Source organism: Lagopus leucura, unplaced genomic scaffold (genome assembly GCF_019238085.1).
Source record: "Lagopus leucura isolate 7727_CA_CO unplaced genomic scaffold, USGS_WTPT01 Super-Scaffold_100047, whole genome shotgun sequence".
NCBI lineage: Eukaryota > Metazoa > Chordata > Aves > Galliformes > Phasianidae > Lagopus > Lagopus leucura.
The window spans coordinates 3,212,022-3,234,008 of NW_024962293.1; the positions used below are offsets into that span (position 1 = coordinate 3,212,022).

The 21,987-nt window shown below is 44.2% G+C and overlaps 3 protein-coding genes across 6 annotated transcripts; 1 reads left to right on the forward strand and 2 right to left on the reverse strand.

The window, feature by feature from the left end:
• Positions 1 to 1,210: 1,210 nt before the first annotated feature.
• SNAI1 (snail family transcriptional repressor 1) lies at positions 1,211 to 4,607 on the reverse strand. The gene is made up of 3 exons (XM_042884933.1): positions 4,482 to 4,607; positions 3,289 to 3,798; positions 1,211 to 2,344 (listed from the first exon to the last, which is right to left on the reverse strand). Exons 1-3 carry the CDS (start codon positions 4,558 to 4,560, stop codon positions 2,163 to 2,165), a joined length of 771 nt encoding a protein of 256 aa, XP_042740867.1. The 5' UTR covers positions 4,561 to 4,607; the 3' UTR covers positions 1,211 to 2,162.
• Positions 4,608 to 6,477: 1,870 nt separating this feature from the next.
• On the reverse strand, positions 6,478 to 11,978 carry RNF114 (ring finger protein 114). 2 transcript variants are annotated; one of them, XR_006181320.1, is made up of 7 exons: positions 11,825 to 11,978; positions 11,516 to 11,666; positions 10,824 to 10,930; positions 9,910 to 10,024; positions 8,991 to 9,098; positions 8,511 to 8,768; positions 6,478 to 6,785 (listed from the first exon to the last, which is right to left on the reverse strand). XR_006181320.1 is itself a non-coding variant. In XM_042884964.1 (6 exons), the coding sequence occupies exons 1-6, from the start codon at positions 11,953 to 11,955 to the stop codon at positions 8,703 to 8,705; spliced, it is 678 nt and encodes a 225-aa protein (XP_042740898.1). In that variant the 5' UTR covers positions 11,956 to 11,978; the 3' UTR covers positions 6,855 to 8,702. The 2 variants fall into 2 exon arrangements, 1 of the variants encoding a protein (XP_042740898.1); XM_042884964.1 differs by lacking the exon at positions 6,478 to 6,785 and having other exon boundaries at positions 6,855 to 8,768.
• A 200-nt stretch (positions 11,979 to 12,178) lies between these two features.
• On the forward strand, positions 12,179 to 20,380 carry SPATA2 (spermatogenesis associated 2). 3 transcript variants are annotated; one of them, XM_042884846.1, is made up of 4 exons: positions 12,179 to 12,267; positions 14,366 to 14,508; positions 14,635 to 14,791; positions 16,607 to 20,380. In XM_042884846.1, exons 2-4 carry the CDS (start codon positions 14,474 to 14,476, stop codon positions 17,858 to 17,860), a joined length of 1,446 nt encoding a protein of 481 aa, XP_042740780.1. In that variant the 5' UTR covers positions 12,179 to 12,267; positions 14,366 to 14,473; the 3' UTR covers positions 17,861 to 20,380. The 3 variants fall into 3 exon arrangements, with proteins under 3 accessions (XP_042740780.1, XP_042740778.1, XP_042740779.1); XM_042884844.1 differs by having other exon boundaries at positions 14,366 to 14,791; XM_042884845.1 differs by lacking the exon at positions 12,179 to 12,267 and adding an exon at positions 12,277 to 12,581 and having other exon boundaries at positions 14,366 to 14,791.
• The last annotated feature ends 1,607 nt before the right edge of the window (positions 20,381 to 21,987 follow it).

Here is a 21,987-nt window from a genome sequence, read left to right on the forward strand (position 1 = left end):
TGGCAGGACTCCCTGCATCCAGCCCCAGCGAGGCACATCAGACTGGGGACCACACAGTATGGCCAGATGCATGCTGCCAGAGAACAGAAACAGAAGGATTTGGCCCAGTGAAAGATATGCAGAGCTCACAGTGTAGCCTCCTGACTGCAGGAAGGGCCCTGTAGCTCCATGCTCCGTGGTTGTCAGCCCCTGACCCCTCCTTCCAAGCTCCTGCAGGTGGCCCTTGCTCCAAATTGGTCTTTTTTAAAACTGTTTAGCTGCTTTTGCAAATCCAAGATTTTATGGATGGAAAGCTGAAAGTAATTAGTGCCCTTCCCCCATTTCCTGTTGGGAAAAGGAAGAAAAAAAGCACACCCGAGAACAAAACCCAAAACTTCCTGCCCTGCTTAATAATAATGTAATGAGTTGAATGTGACTGGGAAAGTCGATTTACACTGGGTGATCTCTTAATTAAAGAAGGGCCAAGCAGAAATTCTGCTCCATTTTACAGCCCCACGTATCTGGGAGCCTCTGAGAGCTGGGCACAAGTACTGCGGGCACTGCCTCCAGCACAAGGGGATGGCTGCTCAGCGTCCTGCTGGCAGCCATGTCCTGGAGATGGCACCGAGGCCGTGTGGGGGTGAAAGGACCAACACTCAGCCCCATGGGGAGGTAGTGTGAAGGGTCGTGAGGCTCTGTGCCCCACATTCTCAGCTCTGGGAGGGGGCTGGAGCACAGGAATGGTTTTGTTGTGGAAAATGGCAGATGGGCACCAGGGGTGTCCTTAGCACACCTCACCCCTCCTGGGACAGCCCCATCCAAAGGCTCTGTGTGACAACAGGATGTGCCAGCCCCATGGCCACACCACCTGTGCTGGGTCACCCAGTCACCAACCTATGTCCTGGTGGTCCCTAGCACCAGGGGAATTGGTTCCCATGGGGAATCTCAAGGCATACTAGGTGCTCCCCACTGCAGTCCCACCAGCAGCCCTCTACCTGCTCATGTCTCTTCACAGCTGCCCCCTTCCCCCCAGCCCCACACAGCTGCAGGAACTGACTCAGCCTACCTTTTCCTTCCCCAAGAAACGGCTGTGCCACAGCCCCTGCTGTGCAGCAGCACTTGTGGTTCACCTGCAGCCAGCGTGAGGAGCAGGAGAACCACTGGGGCCCCGGACCCCACTCCCCAAACCGTGCTCAGCTCAGCTATGCATTCACCAAAGCACACACAGAACCAGATTATAAATTAACCATTTTATTGAATATCAATAAACTGTATATAATTATATAAAAGTTTTATCAGTACAAAATCATGGCACAAAAATATAAATACCAGTGTACCTTTGAAACGTAAACATCCTCTTTGTTATGATTCTGTAAAAACAATGTCCAAAGAGACGCATTCAGGAGGCACCTGTCAAAAACCATAAATAGCCCTTCTGGCACACACCTGTCGGTGGGCAGCCTTTGGACAGGCCACCATTGTATCGCTGACAAGTGCCGGCTATTAGTCACAGTCCTCTTTGAAAAGCAGTTGTTAAGAGTCATATTAACAGGTGCTTGAGTGCATAGCTGCTCTGTAAACAGGATTCTTGTTTGAAATAGCTACCAATGCCTTTTATGGACACCGTTAATCTTGCAGGCACTGCAAATTGTCATTGTGCTGGGAAGAAGCAGCTGCTTCACAACTAATGTGATACTGTATTATTGCATAGTTACACCTTCTACTTGCAGCTTATATACAATCGAGACAGAGGGAAAGAGGCTGTGTTAACACTTCGTCTTCCATTAAAGAAAATATTGGTTCTTAGAAATTACCAAGTGGTTATGGGGAAAAAAAAGAAAAAAAAAAAAAGAAAAAAAGAGAAGAAAAAGAAAAGCAACCCCCAGAGCTACACAGCTGCAATGCCCAACACTGGTGGCACGCCAGGATGCAGTGCCACCTGCGAGGTGCTGCTATGCTCCAGGCCTCACAGTGCCGCTCATGGGAGTCCACCCTGCACCCAAAGATGTCCAGATGGAAGCAGGATCAGGCCTTGGGGTTGCACAGGAGCACAGGACAAGGAGCGTGCATGTCTTGTGGCTGCATACAGTCCGAGGTGCATGGCAACGGCAGCACGGAGGGAACTAACTCCTACAAACACTAGGTACGATACATGTATCTGCACGGGAAAGGAGTGCTGGTCCTCAGCGTGCCCCTGAGCAACCCGTCTCTTCGTGCTTATGCAGCAGCGACATTCGGGAGAAAGTCCGGGAGCAGGTTTTGCACTGGTACTTCTTTACATCTGAATGCGTCTGCAGGTGGGCGCGCAGATTAGAGCGGTCAGCAAAGGCCCGGTTGCAATGTGTACAGGAAAAAGGCTTTTCACCTATGAGACAAAGAGAAACGTTCCCAATTAACCACTGCATCAACACATGGGGAATATCAAAGAACAAGCCATTTATTAGCCAGCAATCGTATGAAAAGGAGTGCTCGCAGCATTACTGGGATGGATGGAAAGCGGCGCGGGAAGGCCTGCATTCACCGAGCAACGCCTCCAGTTTGGGAATTTCCTACTCAAAAAAATCCCTGATGCCAGAACCATCTGCAAGAAGCAGGGCAGCTCCCGCACAGCGAGGCCCTGCCACGGTGTCACAGCGTTAGGGCTGAGCACAGCCATTTCCTCCCCCAAACCCTGTACTCCCCCTTCTCCTTCCTGGAGGCATTGAAAGGCCCTGGCCAGGCTGAATTCCTCTCGACTCTTTTGGAGGAAAAGAATGTGCATGCTCAATTTGGAAAGCACAATCAAGCCTTGCCAGCTTCCTTCAGCCATCATCTTTAGTACTCTGAGAGGGTACAAAATTAGTGCCAAGGAACCATTACACCATCCCAACAGCACCACAAAAGATGCTCGAGAGATGCTTTGTGGGCATGAGGAGCGTAGCAGCTGCGCATGGCCCCAAACAACAACAGGTGCATCAGGCAGCTGCCAACACCTGCCTGTAACTCTGGGACCATGAGTTGCAGAGCTATGGGTGATGCCAGGTGCCGTGGCCCTGGGGCAGAGGCCATGGTGGTGAGCAGCAGGTCTCTGAGCATGGAGCTGCACAGGACCAAGCATCCCAGCACAGCACAACAGCCCCAGCTTCGAGGCACACATTCCCAAGCTGTGTCTTTACTCCACAGTCAGTTCCAACTAGAACATTTAAAGAGACATGCCAAGGGAGTTTGGGAAGCCTATATCTTCCAAGATAATAGCATGGCAACTGGTTTGCTCTGGGCTAGGAGCAGGGAATCGATAAGGGTGGGAGGAGGGCTGAGTAGCATTGTTACCAGTGTGCGTGCGGATGTGGCCCTGCAGCAACCAGGGCCGGGAGAAGGCCTTGCCGCACATCTTGCAGACACAGGGCAGCGTGTGGCTCCGGATGTGCATCTTGAGAGCCCCCAGGCTCACGTACTCCTTCTCGCAGTACTTGCAGCTGAAGGATTTCCTGGTCTGAACATCGCAGTGCAATTGCTTGTGCTTGGAGAGCCCAGCGAAGGTGGAGTAGGCCTTGGCGCACTGGGCACAGCGGAACCGCTCAGCAGCAGAAGGGGCTGAGGCTGGGCTGGGTGGCCCTGAGCTCTTGCCCTCATCCTCCTCACTAGAGAGTGTCGTCAATTCCAGCGCTGGTGCCGCACCACCTGCTGCCTCTGCCTCGGTGCCCAGGCCAGCTGGGAAAAGGCTAGAGAGCAGACCAGCATCCCACACCAGCGGCGGGTAATAGGCCCCAGGGCCCAGCACTTCGGGTGGAGGGATGACAGACAACGCACACGTCTCATACAGCAGCGGGGCAGCAAACACTGTAGGCAATAGGTAGCACTCAGTGGAGCACTCACCCCATAAGAACAAGGGGCGTAAGGACCCCAATCCACCCCACTGGTAACAAGGGGACTCCGACCTGTCACGTTAGGAATGGGGGGCAAAGGAATCCTAGTCTGTCCCACCGAAAATGGACGGGATGAACTCACCCGAATGGGAACAGGAATGGGGGTACACGGAGACCTCAACCCACCCCACAGTGGGCTCTGCGCCCACGGGAACAGGGTGCTCGAACCCACACCACGCCCCAGCCCAAGGCAAAGGGACTCAACCGCATCCCACAGCCACCCCATGCCCCAACGCACCCCGGAGCCAGAAAGACACGGGGACCCCAAACCGACCCCAAGAATCCCAAGTCCACCCTGCGGAGCACTCACTGCCCACCCCGGGGCAACACGGAATCACTGCATAGAGCGAGGCGCCCCGCTCACCGCGGCGCCGAGGGACGGTGGAAAGATCACCGCTCACCCCAAGGGTCTCTGCCTACCCCGGGGCACTACGCAGCCGCTCCGCTCCTCCGCCCACCCCCGCGGGACGCTCCTCGCGGTAACAGAGAAACGAACTAAAAATCCCACAGCCGCGCGGAAGGGCAGCGCACCGCTCCGCTGCGGCAGGGAGAGGAAGGGCAGCCCGCACCCGCGAGACAGCTCGGCTCGGCACGCACCGGTCTGGCTCTCCAACTCGCTGTAGTTGGGCTTCTTGCTGGCCGAGAAGTGCTTCTTCACCAGGAACGAGCGCGGCATCGTGCTTGCCCGGCGCCACCGCCCGCTGCGGAACCTCCGCCTCTCAGTGTCCGTTAATATGGGCCCGGGCTGTACAGGGGGGCGAGGAGGGCGGTGCGGGGCCGCCCCCCGTGCCCAGAGCCAATGGGGCGGGCGGGGCGGGCAGACTACAGGTGCCGGCACCGGGCATAGCAGCTCCTGGCTGGGGAGCATCTGCTGGAAAGGGGTGCGGAGCTCGGATTTCTGGTCCGGAGCCCTCCCGGTCCTCCCCCACCGCTCCGTCCTCTTGGGTTCACAGCCGCCTTCACTTCCCCGGCGTTGCCAGCGGGGGGGGGGGGGGGGGGGTACGCGGAGCTCTCCGGGGGGGTCTCGACTCCACGCTCGGCGCCAGCCTGCTCGGCGGCAACCTCGAACGCAGAAGTGGGAAGCGCGGCAATACGGCCCGAGGCTGCAGCTCGGGGGCGGCCGCTCCCCGTCTCGAGAGGAGGCGGTCGGCAAATCCTCCCGAGCCCCGCGCTGCGCGGCCCGGACCTGCCACGTTCCTCCTTTGCTGCTCGTCGTCGTCGCGGGCTGCCCGCAGGCGCTTCTCCCCGCCTCTCCCCAAAGCAGGGTGAATGTGCTCCCCAGGGCCGGAGCCGGCGGGGACAGCCCGGATCAGCCGGGCCTGGCGCCGCCTCCCGGCGGGCCGAGTTCTCCCCCTGCCGGCAGCCGGGGCGGACCGCGGGAGACGCCCTCAGCCGCGACCCGTACGAAGCAGTGCCCGAAGGTGCTCCCTGACGGCCTCTTCGGATAAAAAGTCACGGCCACCGCGCTAACAATCGGGGGAGGAGGCCATCGCTCAGCTGGCTGCCACTCACGCGCTACCGCGCTGCTTTGCAGCTGCTTCAGAAACCAAAGCACTTTTATTCTCCTGACCCCGTTTACCTCAATCCTTTTTATCTTCTCAAGTCTTTTGCTGCAAACAAGCATAAGAAAACAACTTTGAAAACAACAGCTGAGTTTCTGAAGGCTGCCTGGAGCTGGCAAGAAATACCTGCATAGACCCCAAACTTCTGACCATGAGAGATGAATCCTTACACCCACCTCACCAGGGAGCATCCATGTCTGCCAGAATCCCTGCAATAAATCCGCTGGGCTTTGCTTTGAGGACTCAGGACAGTTATCGACAAGCAGGCCCCAGGAGTACCCAGCATTAACCCACACTTAATGTATTATTACAGAGTCCTTTACAAGATGGGATCAACTGCTGTAATTCCAGGTGAAGTTATGCCAATTGCTTTAGGCATTTAATACTGACATCAATTTATCTGCCTGATTAAAGCCAGTCTTTGACCAGAGGCAGATTCATAGGAAAAACAAAACAAAAACCAACAAACCCTCAAACACATGCTTGTCTCTGCCCATTCTGTACCCCTTTCTATGTGCTGATTTCCCTAATTCCCAGTGCTAGACACTAGGAATTTCACAGGTTGAAGGCAGCCTGACTGCATTATCACTAGCAGTGGGCCATTATTATTAGCAGTGGGACTTGCTGCAGCTGCAAGATCAGCTGCTGACAAGGTGGTAGCAGCCCTTCTGGCAGCGTTTCGTTCTCCTGCAGTGGTACTTTACCAGGTTCTGAAACCAGAATTAGCTTGTTCTGTAACAATCCTTTTTTGGAATGATGAGTTTCTGCATACAGATGAGATAAATCAAGGTTAAGCATGTGTCTCTCACCAGTGTCTTCAAATTAATGAGCAAATACCACTGAGACACATCACCGTTTGTAAACAAGCTTGTTAAGTTGATGAAGTCAGCAGCACAGAGATACTAAGCTCATCAGCACTTAAGTGGAAAACTACAGCTCAACTTCTGAGTGCCTGTATGGATGCTTATCACTGCACAGATAGCAGTGCTATAAATTCCACTGTTAAAAGCTAGGAGGTGCCAGAACTTCACTCATTACTCATTCACGGATTTAATCAAAATTCAAGTAGATCTGGTGTGCATTTTCCAGTTTGCGTTTGTCCCATGCGTGAAATAATTCCTCGTAAGTTGAAGCAAATCAAAGCCAAGATGCACAGTCAATGAGCAGGTCCATACAGACAAGGTATGATCATAAGGCCTGAAAAAACGTTTCTCATCCTTCAGGGCTGCAAGACAATCCCCACCTTCCGGTTTCACAGGCAAAGGAAACAAAGCCGAAGTCTGTCTGTTTCTTTCCCAGTTTCTGGCATGCTCCCTGGAGCTCTACATAGCATTAAGAACTGTTTTGGAGAGATGTGAAACAAAGTGTACAGATTATGAGGAAGAAATGACAGAAGCTGACATGAAGATAGAATTTTATAAATTAAATGAACTTTATTTATAACTTGTCTTCAAAATTCAAAAAACACAAAGTAATTGCTCAGAAGCTTCTAACTGCTCCTTAAACATTTAATCTAAATTGCATGGAAGTGCACTTCAAATAGCAGCAGAAATCTAGATTTAGGTCAATTTGCACCACAAAACTCCATCCTAGCCAGAACCTAGAAATCTCCACTCAACCACCAACATAGTCATCTTTTCACAGATCAAGTGTTAGAAATAACCAACTCCAAAACAAAGTACTTTTTCCCACAGTGCCATGAGTATTTTTGCTAAGACTGAAACTCTGTTCACCAAGCAGATACTTAAGGCTGAGTCTATAAGTAGCCTATTCCAAGTTTGGGAAAACATACTAAAAACAAGCTAAATAGGTTAGAGGTCTTGCTGAACACAAAGTTTAGTTGAGATTTTAGCTGGGGTACATTTAATAAGGGTAAGGCTATGCTGTGTCTGCAGGGTATGAAGTGAAAGGTATTTGCAGGGTATTTGTGAAAGAAACTAACTAGTACTCTATTCTGTGGTGGTACAGGTCCACTGCTCCAATTAAGTATGCCAAGTTGAATTACACTACTCTGGTTTACAGCTTCTGCTCAGGTGTCTCAGATGGCTAGATCTCAGCATCATGATTGTGAAGTGTTAAAAGGAAGCTCTATAGTGAAAGTGTATAATTGAATATCAAGTATCCGTTTTCCATGTAAGGGAACAGTCATCCTGCTTTCTTGTTTATATTTTACTTTTTCTTTGAAAGCTATACCTGCATACTATATATATATAATACATGGAAAACACAATCTAAGCATAGCTTTAGCAACATTTAAATGAAGAACGTAAATTCAAAATACTTCTTAAAATCTGTGATGCGGAAAGGTAGAGCTGTGCAAGTGCCATGGAATCTAAGATTTGCTTCCAGTTTGCCGTGAGAGATGGAACAATTAAAAATAAATACATTTAAACAAAAATTTTCATAGAAGGTGGAGATACTGATTTTTTTTCTGAACTCTCTTATGAGCATAATGCTTAAGAAGCCTAGAAAACCAATTTCTGAAAACACTAATTGAATCACAAAGTCAGCAGATATGATTGATATTTGCTTTAGCAATTGAACTAACACAAAAGATCTATTTTCTAGGCTTGAAATTATGGTCAAAGTGTGGAACAAAATAATAATCAGGCGTAGAACTAAAATACTTTGAACTAGTTTCTTACCTAGCTGCAAACATCTACTAAGAAAAACTGTAGTTTGAAGACTCATACTAAAAACTTGTTTTCCATGTAACTGAGAGAACGCCTGTAAGAGTTCAAATACTGCTAAACATGAAATCACAGGCAGAGGCCACTTTGAATAAGAACTGATCTGACAGTTACAACTAGCACCTAGAGGTCTCACTTAAGAAAAATACATACCAATACACCTCTTATACTATCACTTAAGAAATGTAAACAACATTAGGAGGTCCAACTAGTTTGGACCATTCAGTCTGGAATATTTCTGCATTTAGAGTCAAATGAACACAACTGGAAAAAATAACTCATCAGAAAACAGGCATAGGTGAAGGGAAGTAAGTCAGCATGGAGGAGACTTCTAATTGAGCTTTGTGTGAAGCAAATAAGAAAATTAAACTTACGTGGTTAACAGAAGACCCAATGATACAAACATATCAAACAGGAATTTGAAACCAAGACAGATTAAAAAGTCTTCCATATTTCTGGATGCCTGAGCTCATCTTGGGATGTACAGGGTGAAGTGCAAGGATGCTGGGCGCTTCCCCCCCCCATGGAAGCTTGGTTTGACAGTTAGTCTTTCACATTTTAAAATTTTATTTATCCCGCAAAGAACGCATCAAAACCTGTGCCATCATATCATCTTCATCAGCATCATAATCCTATGAACAAAAGGTACAGAAATTCTTTTACTGCAACAGCCATGGTGGTTAATCTAACACAAAATAAAAACAGAAAACAGCTGCCTCATCTTCTAACTTGCCAATAATCCAATTTGTCTCATGATACCATCTGCATAAATTGGATTTCATAGTAGCGACTATGTAAAAAGTTGTTTTAAGAGTCGTCAGGCTCATGTACTCCAAGGGTGAGAAAACACATACCACAAAAGTATCATATGAAAACCGGTGTCGTCTTTGAAGGTGCTCCATGAAGTTAGCACTCCTGTAATTTGGATCTCCCCATGGCATTGAGGCACAAATTGGGCAAACCTTGAAGAAAAAATTAAAAGTCAGTTAGGCCCCAACAGTTAAACGTGTTAACATTTATACTATGAAGGGCAGAAGAGACAGTGACTGAAGTCTGAGATTTGTAACAATCACTACACTCTAAGAAAAGTGATGTCAAACACTTTACTGGGCCATTCAACATTCAGGTTTAACAGAGGCTTTTATTTAAATTAATTTCCTATGCCTCTGAATGAGAATGGTTTATTCTTCTCTCCACATACTGCTGATGAGAATCAATCACTGCTGTTTGCCTCAGAAGATCTCAAACTCCATTAATCATTAACAAAGTTGTTTTCTTGGTCATCTTCACAAAGATCACTTCTCCCCAAGATTTTTTTTTTTCCTAAATAAATTCCAAATTCCTAAGAACTTTAAAAACAAATGAAGGTTTCCAATTCAGTTCCAAGTTTTGCAATACCTTTTTATAGAAAATGGAGTATAATTTGGAGTATAATTGGGAGATATAAACTACCAAAAATAGAGACTTTTTTTTTCCCCAATCAATATTCACAATAGTTTATAATATTTTATTGCTGAGAATAGCAGAGGGGAAATTAATGCTTTTTTTTTTTTAATACATTGCATTAATTTTATCCCTGTTACTGTGCCTATAGTACTTTGAATGCCTACCGTTTTTCAAATATGAGGTGCATGTGAAGTAGATGTAAACTGACTTTAATAGAAGCAAGTATAAATACATACTTAACTTCAAGCAGTAAGTCTCTAATTCACTGTTTCAAGGGGATTTAAGACTAGACTTCATTGCAATTCTTGCACCAAGACTTTTTATTACCACTTGTCTTGCATCCATGCTGTGCAATGTTTTGCAGTGTTCAACTAGTCCTTCTTGATCAAAGTTTTTCTCACTGCAGTACGGACAAGGAAAGGTAAAGCGATTTGGGAAGTTCCTGGTTCAGGGGGAAAAAGATGAGATATGTTGTCATATTAGTTAAGTTAAAAGCACCAAAAAAAAAAAAAAATTCTATCTTTTTAGAATAGTATAAAAGGCTTTGAATTTGCTACCTGGAAGTTATCTTACTAGCGACTAAGAGTAAAAATTATTCAAAACAGTAATTTTATTCCATGCAATCAAGACAAACAAATTTAAAGAATCATCTTTTAAATTCTTAATGACATCTTATGTAAATCTTCACATCATAAACTTCTACACAAAGGTATTTCTTCAAAAAATGTTATAAATGCCATTTATCACCTTCTTATATTTTTTACGTTTTTAAACGCACAGGGTATCAATCACCCAGAACGCTAAAATGCCGATCAGTGCGATGCAGTCAGCTCCACATTCCCTTTGATATAAGTTACTACAATCAAGAGACAGAAAGACAGCTATTATTAAATAAGGAGCTGCTTGTATCAAGTACTCCAATCTTGTCTTGTGCAAAGACTGCATAGAGAAGGAGAATAGTTTGCTTAGGTGCACTCAGTTGCAGGATTGTGGCCTATTCTTACAGCGTGAAACATTAATAAACAAACTAAGGAATGACGGAAAGTCTGCTTTTACAGCAAAATTATAGTTTGCACGAAACGCCATAACACAGTGTTGGCTTTGTTTTGCCTTTTTGTTTGTTTACATAAAAGGCCTCTTCTCAGAAGTGGAATCAAATTTGAGATTTTGTATGGATTATTTGGTAATAGTCCTCTTTTTGTGATCCTAAGTATGAGTATTTCCAGAGAAGAGCTACTTACCTGGTGTTGTGAAGTGGTTCTTTAGTTACAGCTTTCACACCTTCCATTATGTAATTCTGGTACTTTGAACAGGAGGCTGCATGGCTGCGCATCTTTGAGAGGAACATCTGCTTAGACAACAATCACACAGCAGTTACACTATTTGCAGCAGGACTACACACAAAGTCTTCTGTAGCCAGTGCTACAGCAGGAAGAAATACGTATTTCAGCTGGTGAGCTGGAAAGCTTTGAGATTACAAATTAGTTAATGTATAACTGCTGCCTGTAATATTTTACAAATACAACACTGTTCCATTGTACTTATCTTCACCTATACTCCAGTACCAGAAAATATTCTTATACGAAGCCAGCTTATGTTGTTACTGAGAAGAGATGACATGGGAAATAATTTAGCTTTCTGTACATACTGTGACATAGGTTTAAATACAAACTTTCTTAATTTGAACTTTCATTAGTAGGACTTAACAATTGATAATCAAGGTACTACAGCTATCTATCAGCCACAACGATGAAAATAGCACTATCCAGAAATAGTGAAATTAATGCAACACCTCAGTATTGGCTACCAAACCAAACGCTTTGGGAAGCTTTGAAGAACCTATAGAAAACAGAGCAGGATCCGCATCCCCGCGGGGCGCAGTTACAGCACATCGCACCCGCCTCAGCCCTCCCAGCTCTTCGCCGGGTCCCACCTTCTTGCCGCAGCCGCTGCAGGCAGTCTCGGTGCTCTCTATCAGCTGCTCCAGGTCCAGCGCCCTGCTGCCGGCTGCCAGCGCGCCGCGGCACACACCACACACAGGCTTCTTCGGCTTCAGGCACTCCTGCAGACACGGCGTGCAGAACCTACGCCGGGACAAGGACACAATGAGAACAGCCCAGGGTCTCCGCGCCTTTCCCGTGCGGTACGGAGCGGCGGTCCCGTGCGCTGCTCTCAGTCCTACGGGCCGAGAGGGCCCCGCGCGGCCTCCCTCCTCGCCCGCACTCCTCCTTAGGCCGCTCACACGTGTCCGCAGGGCACCCGGACGGGACTGTCGAACACCTCAAGGCACACAGGGCAGGTGAGGCGCGCCAGCAGGTCTGGCCAGGGCTCAGGGGAGCGCAAACCACCATCCCCACCACCCGCCACCGCCATCTTCCCGCCGCCAACCAGGAAGTAGCTCCTACGCAACCGCAGCCCCACCCCACGCCACGCCAACGCCTGGCGCTGGGGAGCGCTAGGGCGCTGCGGGGTGTGACCTGCCATTGGGAGGAGGGGCCACGCGACGACCCCGCCCCTCAGCCGTCTGACGTCACGCACCGGAAGTGCCTTTCACGAGAGGAGGCGGTGCCTTTCTGCCCTCCACCATCTACTTCCGGGGCGCCGCTGTCAGCTGCCTCCTGCCGCTCACACTGTCCGCAGCTCGCGGGTCGTGCCCTGAGGCTGGAGGCGCCCGCACCTCTGCTGGTAAGCCCTTCTTGGGGCTGTTTGCCGCTGGGACGGTGTAGGCGCGGTGTCTAGTGGGCTCCTCACCTGCATCCGGGTCACCGGATGCTTCCGGCTGAGCGACGGTGGGCCGCAGAGCGGTGAGGGGCAGGCGCGGCCCACGGAATGCGGTGCTGTGACCTTCAGCGGTAGGAGGCGGTCCCGCGGGGCTGCCGAGGGTTCGGTGCTAGGCTAGGGCCGCGCCCGCCCGCTGAGGGCGGCGGTCTGACAGTTCTGGGCCGCTCTGTTCTCCGCGGCTGCCCTCGGTGTCCTGGCTGGAGGAAGGTTTGCAGCAGGTGGGTGCTAGGAGGAAAAGTGCTCGCGTGTGCTGAGTTTGGTGCTTGTCCTGCGTTTGGTGGTGGACTTTGTGTGTGCTCTCAGTTCTTTGAATCGTTCTTGGACTCCGGTTAGCTTTTTATTAGTACTTTTTCTGTTTTCAAGCGTTTGGTGAAAGCCTTAGATCTCTGATGTTATTGGTGTTGATGGCAATAAGGGCCTATGGTGTTTTTCCCAGGAGCTTTTGCTTCTGGGATAGCTGTATGTATGTGTGAGTAGAGGAGGAACCCTGCAGGGGCTGCCTTGATTTTCTTGCTCTCAGTTGCCTGAGCTCTGGCATACATATAAACATCAAGTCAGAGCTGGGGCTGATGATGGTTGTGAATATCACAGTTTATGGGGTCTTGCTGAAGTCCTTTCTTGTAGACACGTTTTTAATCCTGAGCTTTCATGTGGAGCTCTTTTGTTAGGCAGTTATTAATGCTGTACATGGAAGAATGTTAATACTTGATCCAACTTCTTACCTGCCTAAGCCATTGTTTCTCCAAAGGGTATGTTACTAATGTACAAATCAGACTGAGCTCTTCTTGCTAAGTATAAGTAATTAGGTTAGTTTTGTGTATTAACTTGATCTTGTCCATCCTGAGAAAAGGAGTGAGAGGGAAGAGCAAACTCTTTGTGGAGAGGGCTAAATTATGTTTTTTCTTCTCTTTTCCTAACACTAAGATGCAAATTGAGAACTGGACACTGCAATTCACGGTTTCTTCTTTTGACATTAGTGGAAATTCTGACTGGGGGAGCAATGAGCTGTATGCCTTTAAGCAGAAGTTAAGATAGTGAACTTTTCTCGTGCCGTGGTCATTAAGCACATGGTTTTCTCAAGTAACATTAGCTGTTAAGCTGTTGGCTTGCTTGCTTTTCTTGGCCTCCTGTGGCATGTGGCTTTTTTTGTGGCTTTTTTTTTCCCCCTTGTCTGTGTAATGGTTACTCTTATGGACTTAATTTTGACCTTATTGGTGATTTGCATTTTAACAGGAGCGTGTGGTGGCATTGATCAATATCCCAGCAGCTGGAATTAATAGAAAGTGTTTTTTTGAAGTGTTGCTTCAGTGTCTCTGCAGCTGAATTAATGCTTTGTCTCTCTCCATTTTGATTCGCAGTTGAGAAGTGCTAGATTGTACTCTCATAAAACACAAAGACCGTGGTTTACTTTTTAATCACAAGTTCTTCAGGTTGTCAAGATAGTCTGCTAGACTCCTCGTTACTTGGCTTTGGGGAATTAACATGGAGAGGCTTGTTTTGGCATCAGTTATTTCTGTGTAGTGTGGGAATAATTATTAGTACATATGAAATAAATCACAATATCTGATTAAAATCATGATTGTGTAAGTTGGTTGATCTAAAACAGTAAAATAAAACAAGATCGTGAAAGCTTACGCTTTCCCTTTCAGTCTGTAGTTATGAGTTACTTTGGCCATGGTTCCCTAACCCAAGGAATCCTCAATGTGGATATGAGCCTACGTGGACTTTCTTTTATCAAATTCCTAGTGCCTTGTTTGATTTAGGTTTGCTGTGTTCTGTTATATTCAGATAAATTGAAAACAAAGAATAATGGGAAAGCAGGACACTAGTATTCCTGTTGATGCATGTGCTTTTTCAGAAACCCAGGGAGGTTGAGAGGTTGTTTTGGGAGCTACTCTGCTGTGAACCATTTTATAGAATCCTGTGAAGTAAATAGGTGCTGTGGATATCTGGGACTTATGCAACTGTGATGACTTGTCTTTGTTTTCAATTTTTATTCCAGAAGAGTTGCCATTTCTGAAGATTCTTAATACCAGATTATCAACCGACTGCCCAATAACCATGAAAGAGACAAAATAGCTTCCCAGGCCTGAGACAAAAACTGATTTCAATGGATACAAAATATAAAGACGATTTATTTAGAAAGTATGTACAGTTCCATGAATGCAAACTGAGTGTCTCTGACAGCAAACAGCCTCCTATTAATGATGAATATTTGCGAGTGGCAGCATCAGCCTTATTTTGCCTTCCCAAAATTGATCCCTTTTATAGATTCCGGTTGATAAAATTTTATGAGATGGCTGAAAACTCACTGAGATCCCTGAAATCCTCAAGTTTACATTCTCTGCATAATGCATTCAGCATGCTTGAGACTCTTGGAATTAATCTCTTTCTATATCCCTGGAAGAAGGAGTTCAAACATATTAAGGTAAGACATTTATATTTGAAGACATAATTTTTTTTTTTTTTTTTAAACATGTCATGCATTTAGCTTATGACAACTTTTTTTTCTATATGTTAGAATGATTGATAATGTGGCTATATACAGCTGGTAAATAGAAACCACCAGAGGTGAAGTACATGAAGTGTGTGATGGTGAGACTGCCCAAAAGAAGTACAACTACTGTATCCATTTCTAAAGTAACCATAAAATACGGGAAGAGCTTATTTAAGGTTTTTGTTCGCCTTTTCTCCTAATGTGCTTAATTTCTACTTGGAGGTGCTTTAACATCAGTGAGTAATTAAATTGTGTTTAAGTTCATAGCCTTTTATTTTACATCCGCTATTACTGTAGCACAAGTACTAGTGATCAATGTGTGGTTTTAAGCAGGTGCTTTGCTGAGGTTCCCATAAGTTATGTGATGATGTTGAAGGATTCACTGAAATAGTTGCCTCTAGAATGTATTTTACTTGCTTGTAATTTTGAATCATGAAATTTTGATTCTAATGCACTTTCAAATTATTCATCTATACTATGACCTCACAGTGAAAAGTATAAACTTGTGTGTTGCTTGACTTGAGTACTGCAAGTCTGCTAATAAGATGTCTGCTGTCAGTTTTCAGTTTTATTTTTTGTTATCCCTATTTTCCTATTCAAAGCTGCTGTAGCATTTCAACAATAAGTGCTGCAGGTGACTTGAATGTTTCTGAGACTTGGGTAGAAACAACATTTCTGGTGTATGTCTGAAGTCTTTTGCAGGTTGTGTGTGCTAGTGATGGGCTTTCTTTTTTTTTTTTTTTTTTTTTTTTTTCTTAATGGACAGTATTTCGCAATTTAGCAGAGAGAATTTTAACGTGAATGGTGCATTTCATAGAATCATAGGGTGGTTTGGGTTAAAAGAGACCTTAAAGATCTAAAGTTCTAGCCTCCCTGCTACGGGCAGGGATGATTGAGAGTCTTTTTCCTAAGGGAAGACCATTACTTCATACTAGATCTCTCAGTGTATCCGTGTCACTACACTTAAGTTCTGGCCTACGGAATGCTTGCTGATCCATCCAGGATATCTCTAAGTGCACTGCTAATATTGGCTTTGGTTGTGTGCTGTGGATCCACTTCTTGTTCTGGACAAATATACAATGGCCAAGGCATTCCTCTCTGCAGTCAGAAGCAATTTGGCCTGTGTTAAGAGTATACTTCAGGTATGCCAGATGCCAAGGGAACTGCTACTTAAATAAAATCACAATTGTTTTGGGGCTTTGTTATTGGATGCTCTTGACCTAATACTAAAGAAAACAAGCATTGGAGTTGTGTAGTAATTGTACACGTTACTCTCCACAAAATAAAGTGCCCCTGAATGTAGCTAAATATGCATTGAAGAAGACTTAAGTGCTTTTGCAGTAATACCATCTTCCTGTTATATTCAGCTGCTTCTTGTCCACGAGGAATATATGAAATCTCTGCCTTTTTTTGCTTTAGCGTTAGACTTACAAACACATGTCTGGTGCGTATAAAAGTTAGTGTCATTGTACACAATAATGATTTAACCCAACAAGAAGGATACCATGCTAATCAGAACTTCAACTGGAATGAAAATTCTCCTATTTGGAACTTGCTTCAAGCAGAATTTCCATCTGCTGAAACAGGAGGGCTACAGAAATGGAGTTCATCTTACCGTGGGAGTTGCATGTCTTCTCTGTAATATTCTATTTAATTCTATAGTATCTGTCACTGAATTTTCTGAAAAATCTAGTCTTCCGCTGAATTTGTAACCTAGTTTTCCTTTTATTCCCCCCACCTCCTTAGACCTACACGGGACCCTTTGTATATTATGTAAAGTCTGCCCTCACTGAAGATGATGTAAGGCAGATTCTGAACTACATGGGCTATGTCCAAGAAGTGGGAACAATGTATAAGCTCAAAGAGCAGATTGATGCTATTCAAGTGAAAATGGTTTCATTTGAACTCTTTTTGGCCAAAGTGGAATGTGAGCAGCTTCTTGAAATTCATTTGCAAGTGAAAGATAAAGGCTATTTGGAGATCGATGTCATAAATGAACGAAAAAATAGCAACGAAGATACTAGAGGCTGCTCAGAAGCTATGAAACGGCGGGCAGAATGTAAAGAAAGCTTAAATACTTCCATGGCACGAATGGTACTTCAGAAATCAGCAAGTGAACGGGCCTCTAAGGATTATTTCAAGCCAAAAGTGAGCAAGGCTTCTAAATCAGTAGACACATATGACAATTATTGGGAAAATAAGAAACCACCATTGATGAGCTCATTGAGTCTCAGGAAAGAGCCAATCTTAGTTGATGTGGAAGATGACATCAAAGATGAAATTATTCGTCCATCACCCTCTCTTCTGACAATGTCAAGCTCACCACATGCATGTTCAGATGAATTCTTGCCAACTTCATCTCATCCTAATGGCATGTTGAGAACAAATGTCCCTTACAGCTCCTATTTTTCTGCTCAAGAGGACTTAGATATCTATCCTGATCCTGATACTAGAAGTATGTTAAATTTTAAAAGGCAGGAAGTTATTAAGCCTGATGTGTGGCTGTTAAAAAATGATGCCAACCCTGTTTACCACAAACGCGCCCACCTAGCCAAAGAGACAGCTTCCCTCAAGTGCCAGAACTGTGGCGTACCTTGTGGGGCTTCTGTTTGCCAAAAGTGTGACAATCTGTTCAACTCCAGACAGGACTACCCAGTAGTGAAACAGAGCACCTATTCCATCAAACCACTTCCAAATGATGGCTTATCTCCTGCCTCTGCTTTAAGAGAGAAACCTCAGTACACATCACAGACTCAAAGTCAAGAGAGAGCTTCTCAATTCAGTTCAAAATCCAAACCTGCGAGCACCTCACGCTGCGGCTTTTGTAACCGATCTGGAGCTGCAAATACTTGCATGTTTTGTTCAAAAGTCTCATGTGACACTTGCCTCAATGCTTACTACTATGATCCCTGCTGTAGGAAAAGCGAGCTTCACAGATTCATGCCTAACAATCAGTTAAACTATAAATCAACCCAACTGTCCCATGTTGTTTATAGGTAGATTTGATTGGTCCATTTTGGGGGGAAGGGAAAGGGCTACTTAATGTTCTGATGCCACTGATGAGAAGTAAAACACTGACCTCTTACAAAATTGACATGCCCAAATATTTGGAACATGGTTCAGTGATCAGGTGCCAGTTCTTGATTTTTGTGGCTTAATAAATGCTGCAGATATATGATTTCATGCTGCTATTATTTAGGTAACTCCTAAATCATAATTAATTCTCAATTTAAGTGAGGGAGAAGAGCACTTTTTAAAAAAAAAAAAAATATCTTGGCAGCTGTTGCATTATGGAAAAGTGACATCACGCATTTCACACCATTTTAGTCTTCTCTTTGCCCAAATGAAGCTATGTGAGGCTCTGAGAATTAAGATTCACATTTTCTGTGGGTGTTAAACTACTGCCGTTTTTTGGTAAAGTATGAATCTCAAATGTGCAAGAAACATGTGAATAGCTTGTTTTGCCAACAAGGACTATTTTTCGGAACATCTGCCTTTTGTTGATCTCCAAAATCATACTCCACAGCATCTCTTATCTTCGTTTCTTCCTTCTCTCCTTATGTCCCAGTTGTTTATCTTGAACTTATATAATCTGAATCTGAACAATATGTGCTTTATTTTCTCGTGTTGCCAATATCATCCTGCTTTTTTTTTTTTACTGTTCCGCATTTTAAAAAGGTGAACTTGTATTCGTGTCACTTAAATTTTGCCTAGTGTTGTCCTTCCTGATGAGTACTCTTACTTTCTGTTGCACATATATTACGTAATGTTCTTTGTACTGTAAACAGGTAATTTGGAAACAGTTTATTTTTAATAAATATTTAATATGTTGAGTTCTTAAAGGTGGTAAAATCATTATAACTACTAAGTCTCTCTGGGTTATTTGTTCAGGTGACTTTTTGTTTCTACTTGTACTGTATTTCATAGCTTGTTGTAGTTGCTGTGGCAGGCTGACATTATTTACTCTGATCAGTTTTTTTAAATCCAGCTTTTCTTTTTTCTTCTGCGAAGGCTACCACTAATTTAGGTGGAGTCCTGTCTAAAAACTGCAAGATTTTGGTTCTCAGTGCACGCTTTTTCTTTGTGGTTATAGGAACTGTAAGTATAAATCTTACACTTGCGTCCAAATTCACTGCAGAGTTTGTAGTGTAGTCAGCAGGTAAAGCGCTGGCCTGATGAAAAATCAGAGCTCATGTGTGTATCCTGTGTTTACTATTAAAGTAAACCTAACAATTACGGATGTGAATCTGGTAAATGATATTCATCTGTGTTACTGTAACACATAGGAACCCTTGTGCTAGGCTCTGTACGGTTTTGCCCCCAAGCAACACCCAGTTATTAGTAGGCTGTAGGGCCTCTTTGTTTCTTTTTGCGTAGAGGAGATTCCACAATAATCCTCCTAACTTCTTATATTCAGACTAGCTAGTTAGAACAAAATATCAGGCAAACCAATCTGATGTGCAAAGTTAAATGTCTTTAAAATATCTGTTAAAAAACAAAACAAAACAAAAACCTCTAGCTGAATTGTAAACTATGTAGTCCACTTTGTACTAAAGTTATTCACTTAGGGTTTTTTTAAACACTGTTAGAGTCTAGGCTTTGAAATGTAAATGTTGACCCCTGTGTGACAGAGGTGTGCATGAAAGATCATTTTTCTTAATTTTTGGGGGGAGTGGGTAGAGGACTTGAGGTGTAGGTGTAGGGGGAGGCATATAGGCTAATAATGTAAAATAACTGAAATAATGTTAGCTGTAAATGGGTCTCAGAAGTATTATGAAAATAGAGTGAAACTTGAGTCTTGCAGAGGGCTGAGAACAATAAGTTACTGTACAGCTTGCACTAAGAGACAAGATGAGTGGTATGTCTTTAGCAGTCGGGAATTTCGGAATCAAGCGACTGCAACTGAATATTATGTTATAGGCAAGTATTGCCTTTCTGACCCTGAAGGTTGGGGTAAACGTTGTTTAGGTGAATGATTTTAAGGTTTTCAGAATCTCATATGTTTTTTATAAATGTATATATGCATATAAATATAACAAATGTAGATACATTGTGTATATAATGAGGGATTTAAAAACAATTTTACTATTAAAATGCAGTCTAAAGGTTGTTTTCAGTGATTGTTTTGATTTTGTTCATCTTCTGAAATGTCATGCCTGTATGGCTGTTGCACAGTATATCTTCTAGTTTGCTAGTTCAATTTCCATATGGCTACTCTAAAACTGTGATGCCACGTAATTCTTACGGTGAATACAGCAGGGACAATACTTGCTTTGAGATAGAAAAGTCCTCTATATATATATGTCATGGAATACTGTAGTACAAAACTGTGTTGAATTGAAGTGATACCATGCTCTATTTTTGTGTACCTTACTGTATGAGGTTGCCGTGATTGATACAGTAAAATATATGCTAATTGAAAATGCAGGTGTTTTGCATCTGATTTGTTAAAACTAATTTATGTTCAAAGGAATTGAAAAATAAAGAGGCCTTTAAGAAAAGGCTTAACTCTTTTCTTAAGGTTGAGTGCATGTAGCTGTCTGTTTCTCAACTGTGTTTTGCATGCAGAAGTGAGTTTGTACACAGAAGTAATCTTGGGGATAAAATGGGCAAGTGTGTATGTATCATGAGCCTCAGTTGTATGAGACTGGATGGAGCGCCTGCAGAATTTAGGTTTTTTTTTTTATTATTATTTTTTTTAAAGTTAATTTTCAGGGCTTAGCAGCATGCCTGTTTGTTCCATAAGAACATGTCTGCAGTCTGCAGCAGACAGGCTAATGTGGGGGCAGTAAGCAGGTTTTATGTGCGATGTAAAGCTGACCTACATTGTTTTCCAGGCTTGACTCTTGATATCATTTGCAGATTGTCTGATAAAGTTTCCTGATGCTAGGTATCACAAAAGATATGTGATACTGCTAATGTACTTTTTGGCACTCAAGGCAGGCCTAGTGGCTGCTATTGCATCCTTCTAGCTCTAGAGCTGGATAATTTCTCAGGTCCCAGACTAGACTGTTTTTCCTTTGATTCATTGTTTTGGAGCACATCAGCTGAATGTCAGGTGAATGCTTAAAAGGCCTCAAGTTCCATTTACACAATCTTGTGATCTGTTGAGGTTCCTGGAAGTATTTGGGATGTTTGTAAAAAATCAGGTTCAAGATGACAGAAGTATTACTGCAGGAAGTCTTGTCTTTACATCTCTGTGCTATTTATGCTAATGTATTTCTGGCACATTTTAAACAAGTCAATGCTGACTGTTCTGACTGGTCTGATGTTTCTGATGACAGACCTATTATATGTGTCTGCCTGTGTCTTTTGCTCTGAACAGAGGTTTAAAGGTTCCATGCACCATCGTGTAGCTTAAACTTAACAATTTGAGCTGGCAGCTCTTTAAACTTATCTGTTCTGGACAACAGTTTTGGATTCCAAGCATTTAGTTTGTGTAGCTAATCGTGCTGTAGTGTCTTGCTGGGGGAGAGGTTCCCCTTTCTGTTATTTGCTTAGAAAGGGAGGGAGCCTGAGTAATATGATCATTGTAATGCTGCCAGAGAGAGAGAAAAGCAGGAGGTGCTTCAGTTCCAAGGTGATGGAATTGAACTGGAGACAAAACAGGTACTTTGAGGTCACTGGGAGCTAACTAGGCCTTCTAGCATGGTCGTTACCATCTGTGTGAATACAAATGTACCTGTCTATTCCTTGTGAAGGATATTCCACAGTTCCTTCTGAAAATCATGATTATGGTTGTCTAAAGAGTTTGTAAGCATGTAAATGGGAGATTCTGTGTAGAGCCAGGAGTTGGTTTCTATGACCCTTATGAGTCCTTTTTAACTTGGGATAGTCTATGAAATGTCTTAGATCTTTTGTGTAAAATTAAGCAAAATTGGGCATTGCAGTTGTTTTGTATTACCTTTTTTTTTCTACAGTTGACCATATTCCCTTAGACAATATTTTTATGTGTCTTGCCAGTTTGAAAGTTTAGAGGCAGGGAATCAATACTTAAAGTAGCTTTCTGGTTTTGTACTTTATGTATAGCCCTGCTGCGATTAGGGCAGCCTTGAGCATTGAGCCACCACACAAGGCAGAGACCAGTGCGTTGGATCTTACTGCCTGAAGGAAGGCAAAAGGTTAAC

Bases quoted from the DNA above. Each gene is read 5' to 3' on its own strand.
- SNAI1 (XM_042884933.1), bottom strand. From the start codon at position 4,560: ATGCCGCGCTCGTTCCTGGTGAAGAAGCACTTCTCGGCCAGCAAGAAG. The intron at 3,799-4,481 runs GTGCGTGCCGAG...TATTGCCTACAG, and splicing joins CGAGTTGGAGAGCCAGACCG to TGTTTGCTGCCCCGCTGCTG. The intron at 2,345-3,288 runs GTAACAATGCTA...TTTGTCTCATAG, and splicing joins CCACATCCGCACGCACACTG to GTGAAAAGCCTTTTTCCTGT.
- RNF114 (XM_042884964.1), bottom strand. From the start codon at position 11,955: ATGGCGGTGGCGGGTGGTGGGGATGGTGGTTTGCGCTCCCCTGAGCCC. The intron at 11,667-11,824 runs GTGAGCGGCCTA...GTCCCGGCGTAG, and splicing joins CGGGTGCCCTGCGGACACGT to GTTCTGCACGCCGTGTCTGC. The intron at 8,769-8,990 runs GTATGTGTTTTC...TTTTGTTCATAG, and splicing joins TTTCATATGATACTTTTGTG to GATTATGATGCTGATGAAGA.
- SPATA2 (XM_042884844.1), top strand. From the start codon at position 14,474: ATGGATACAAAATATAAAGACGATTTATTTAGAAAGTATGTACAGTTC. The intron at 14,792-16,606 runs GTAAGACATTTA...CCACCTCCTTAG, and splicing joins AGGAGTTCAAACATATTAAG to ACCTACACGGGACCCTTTGT.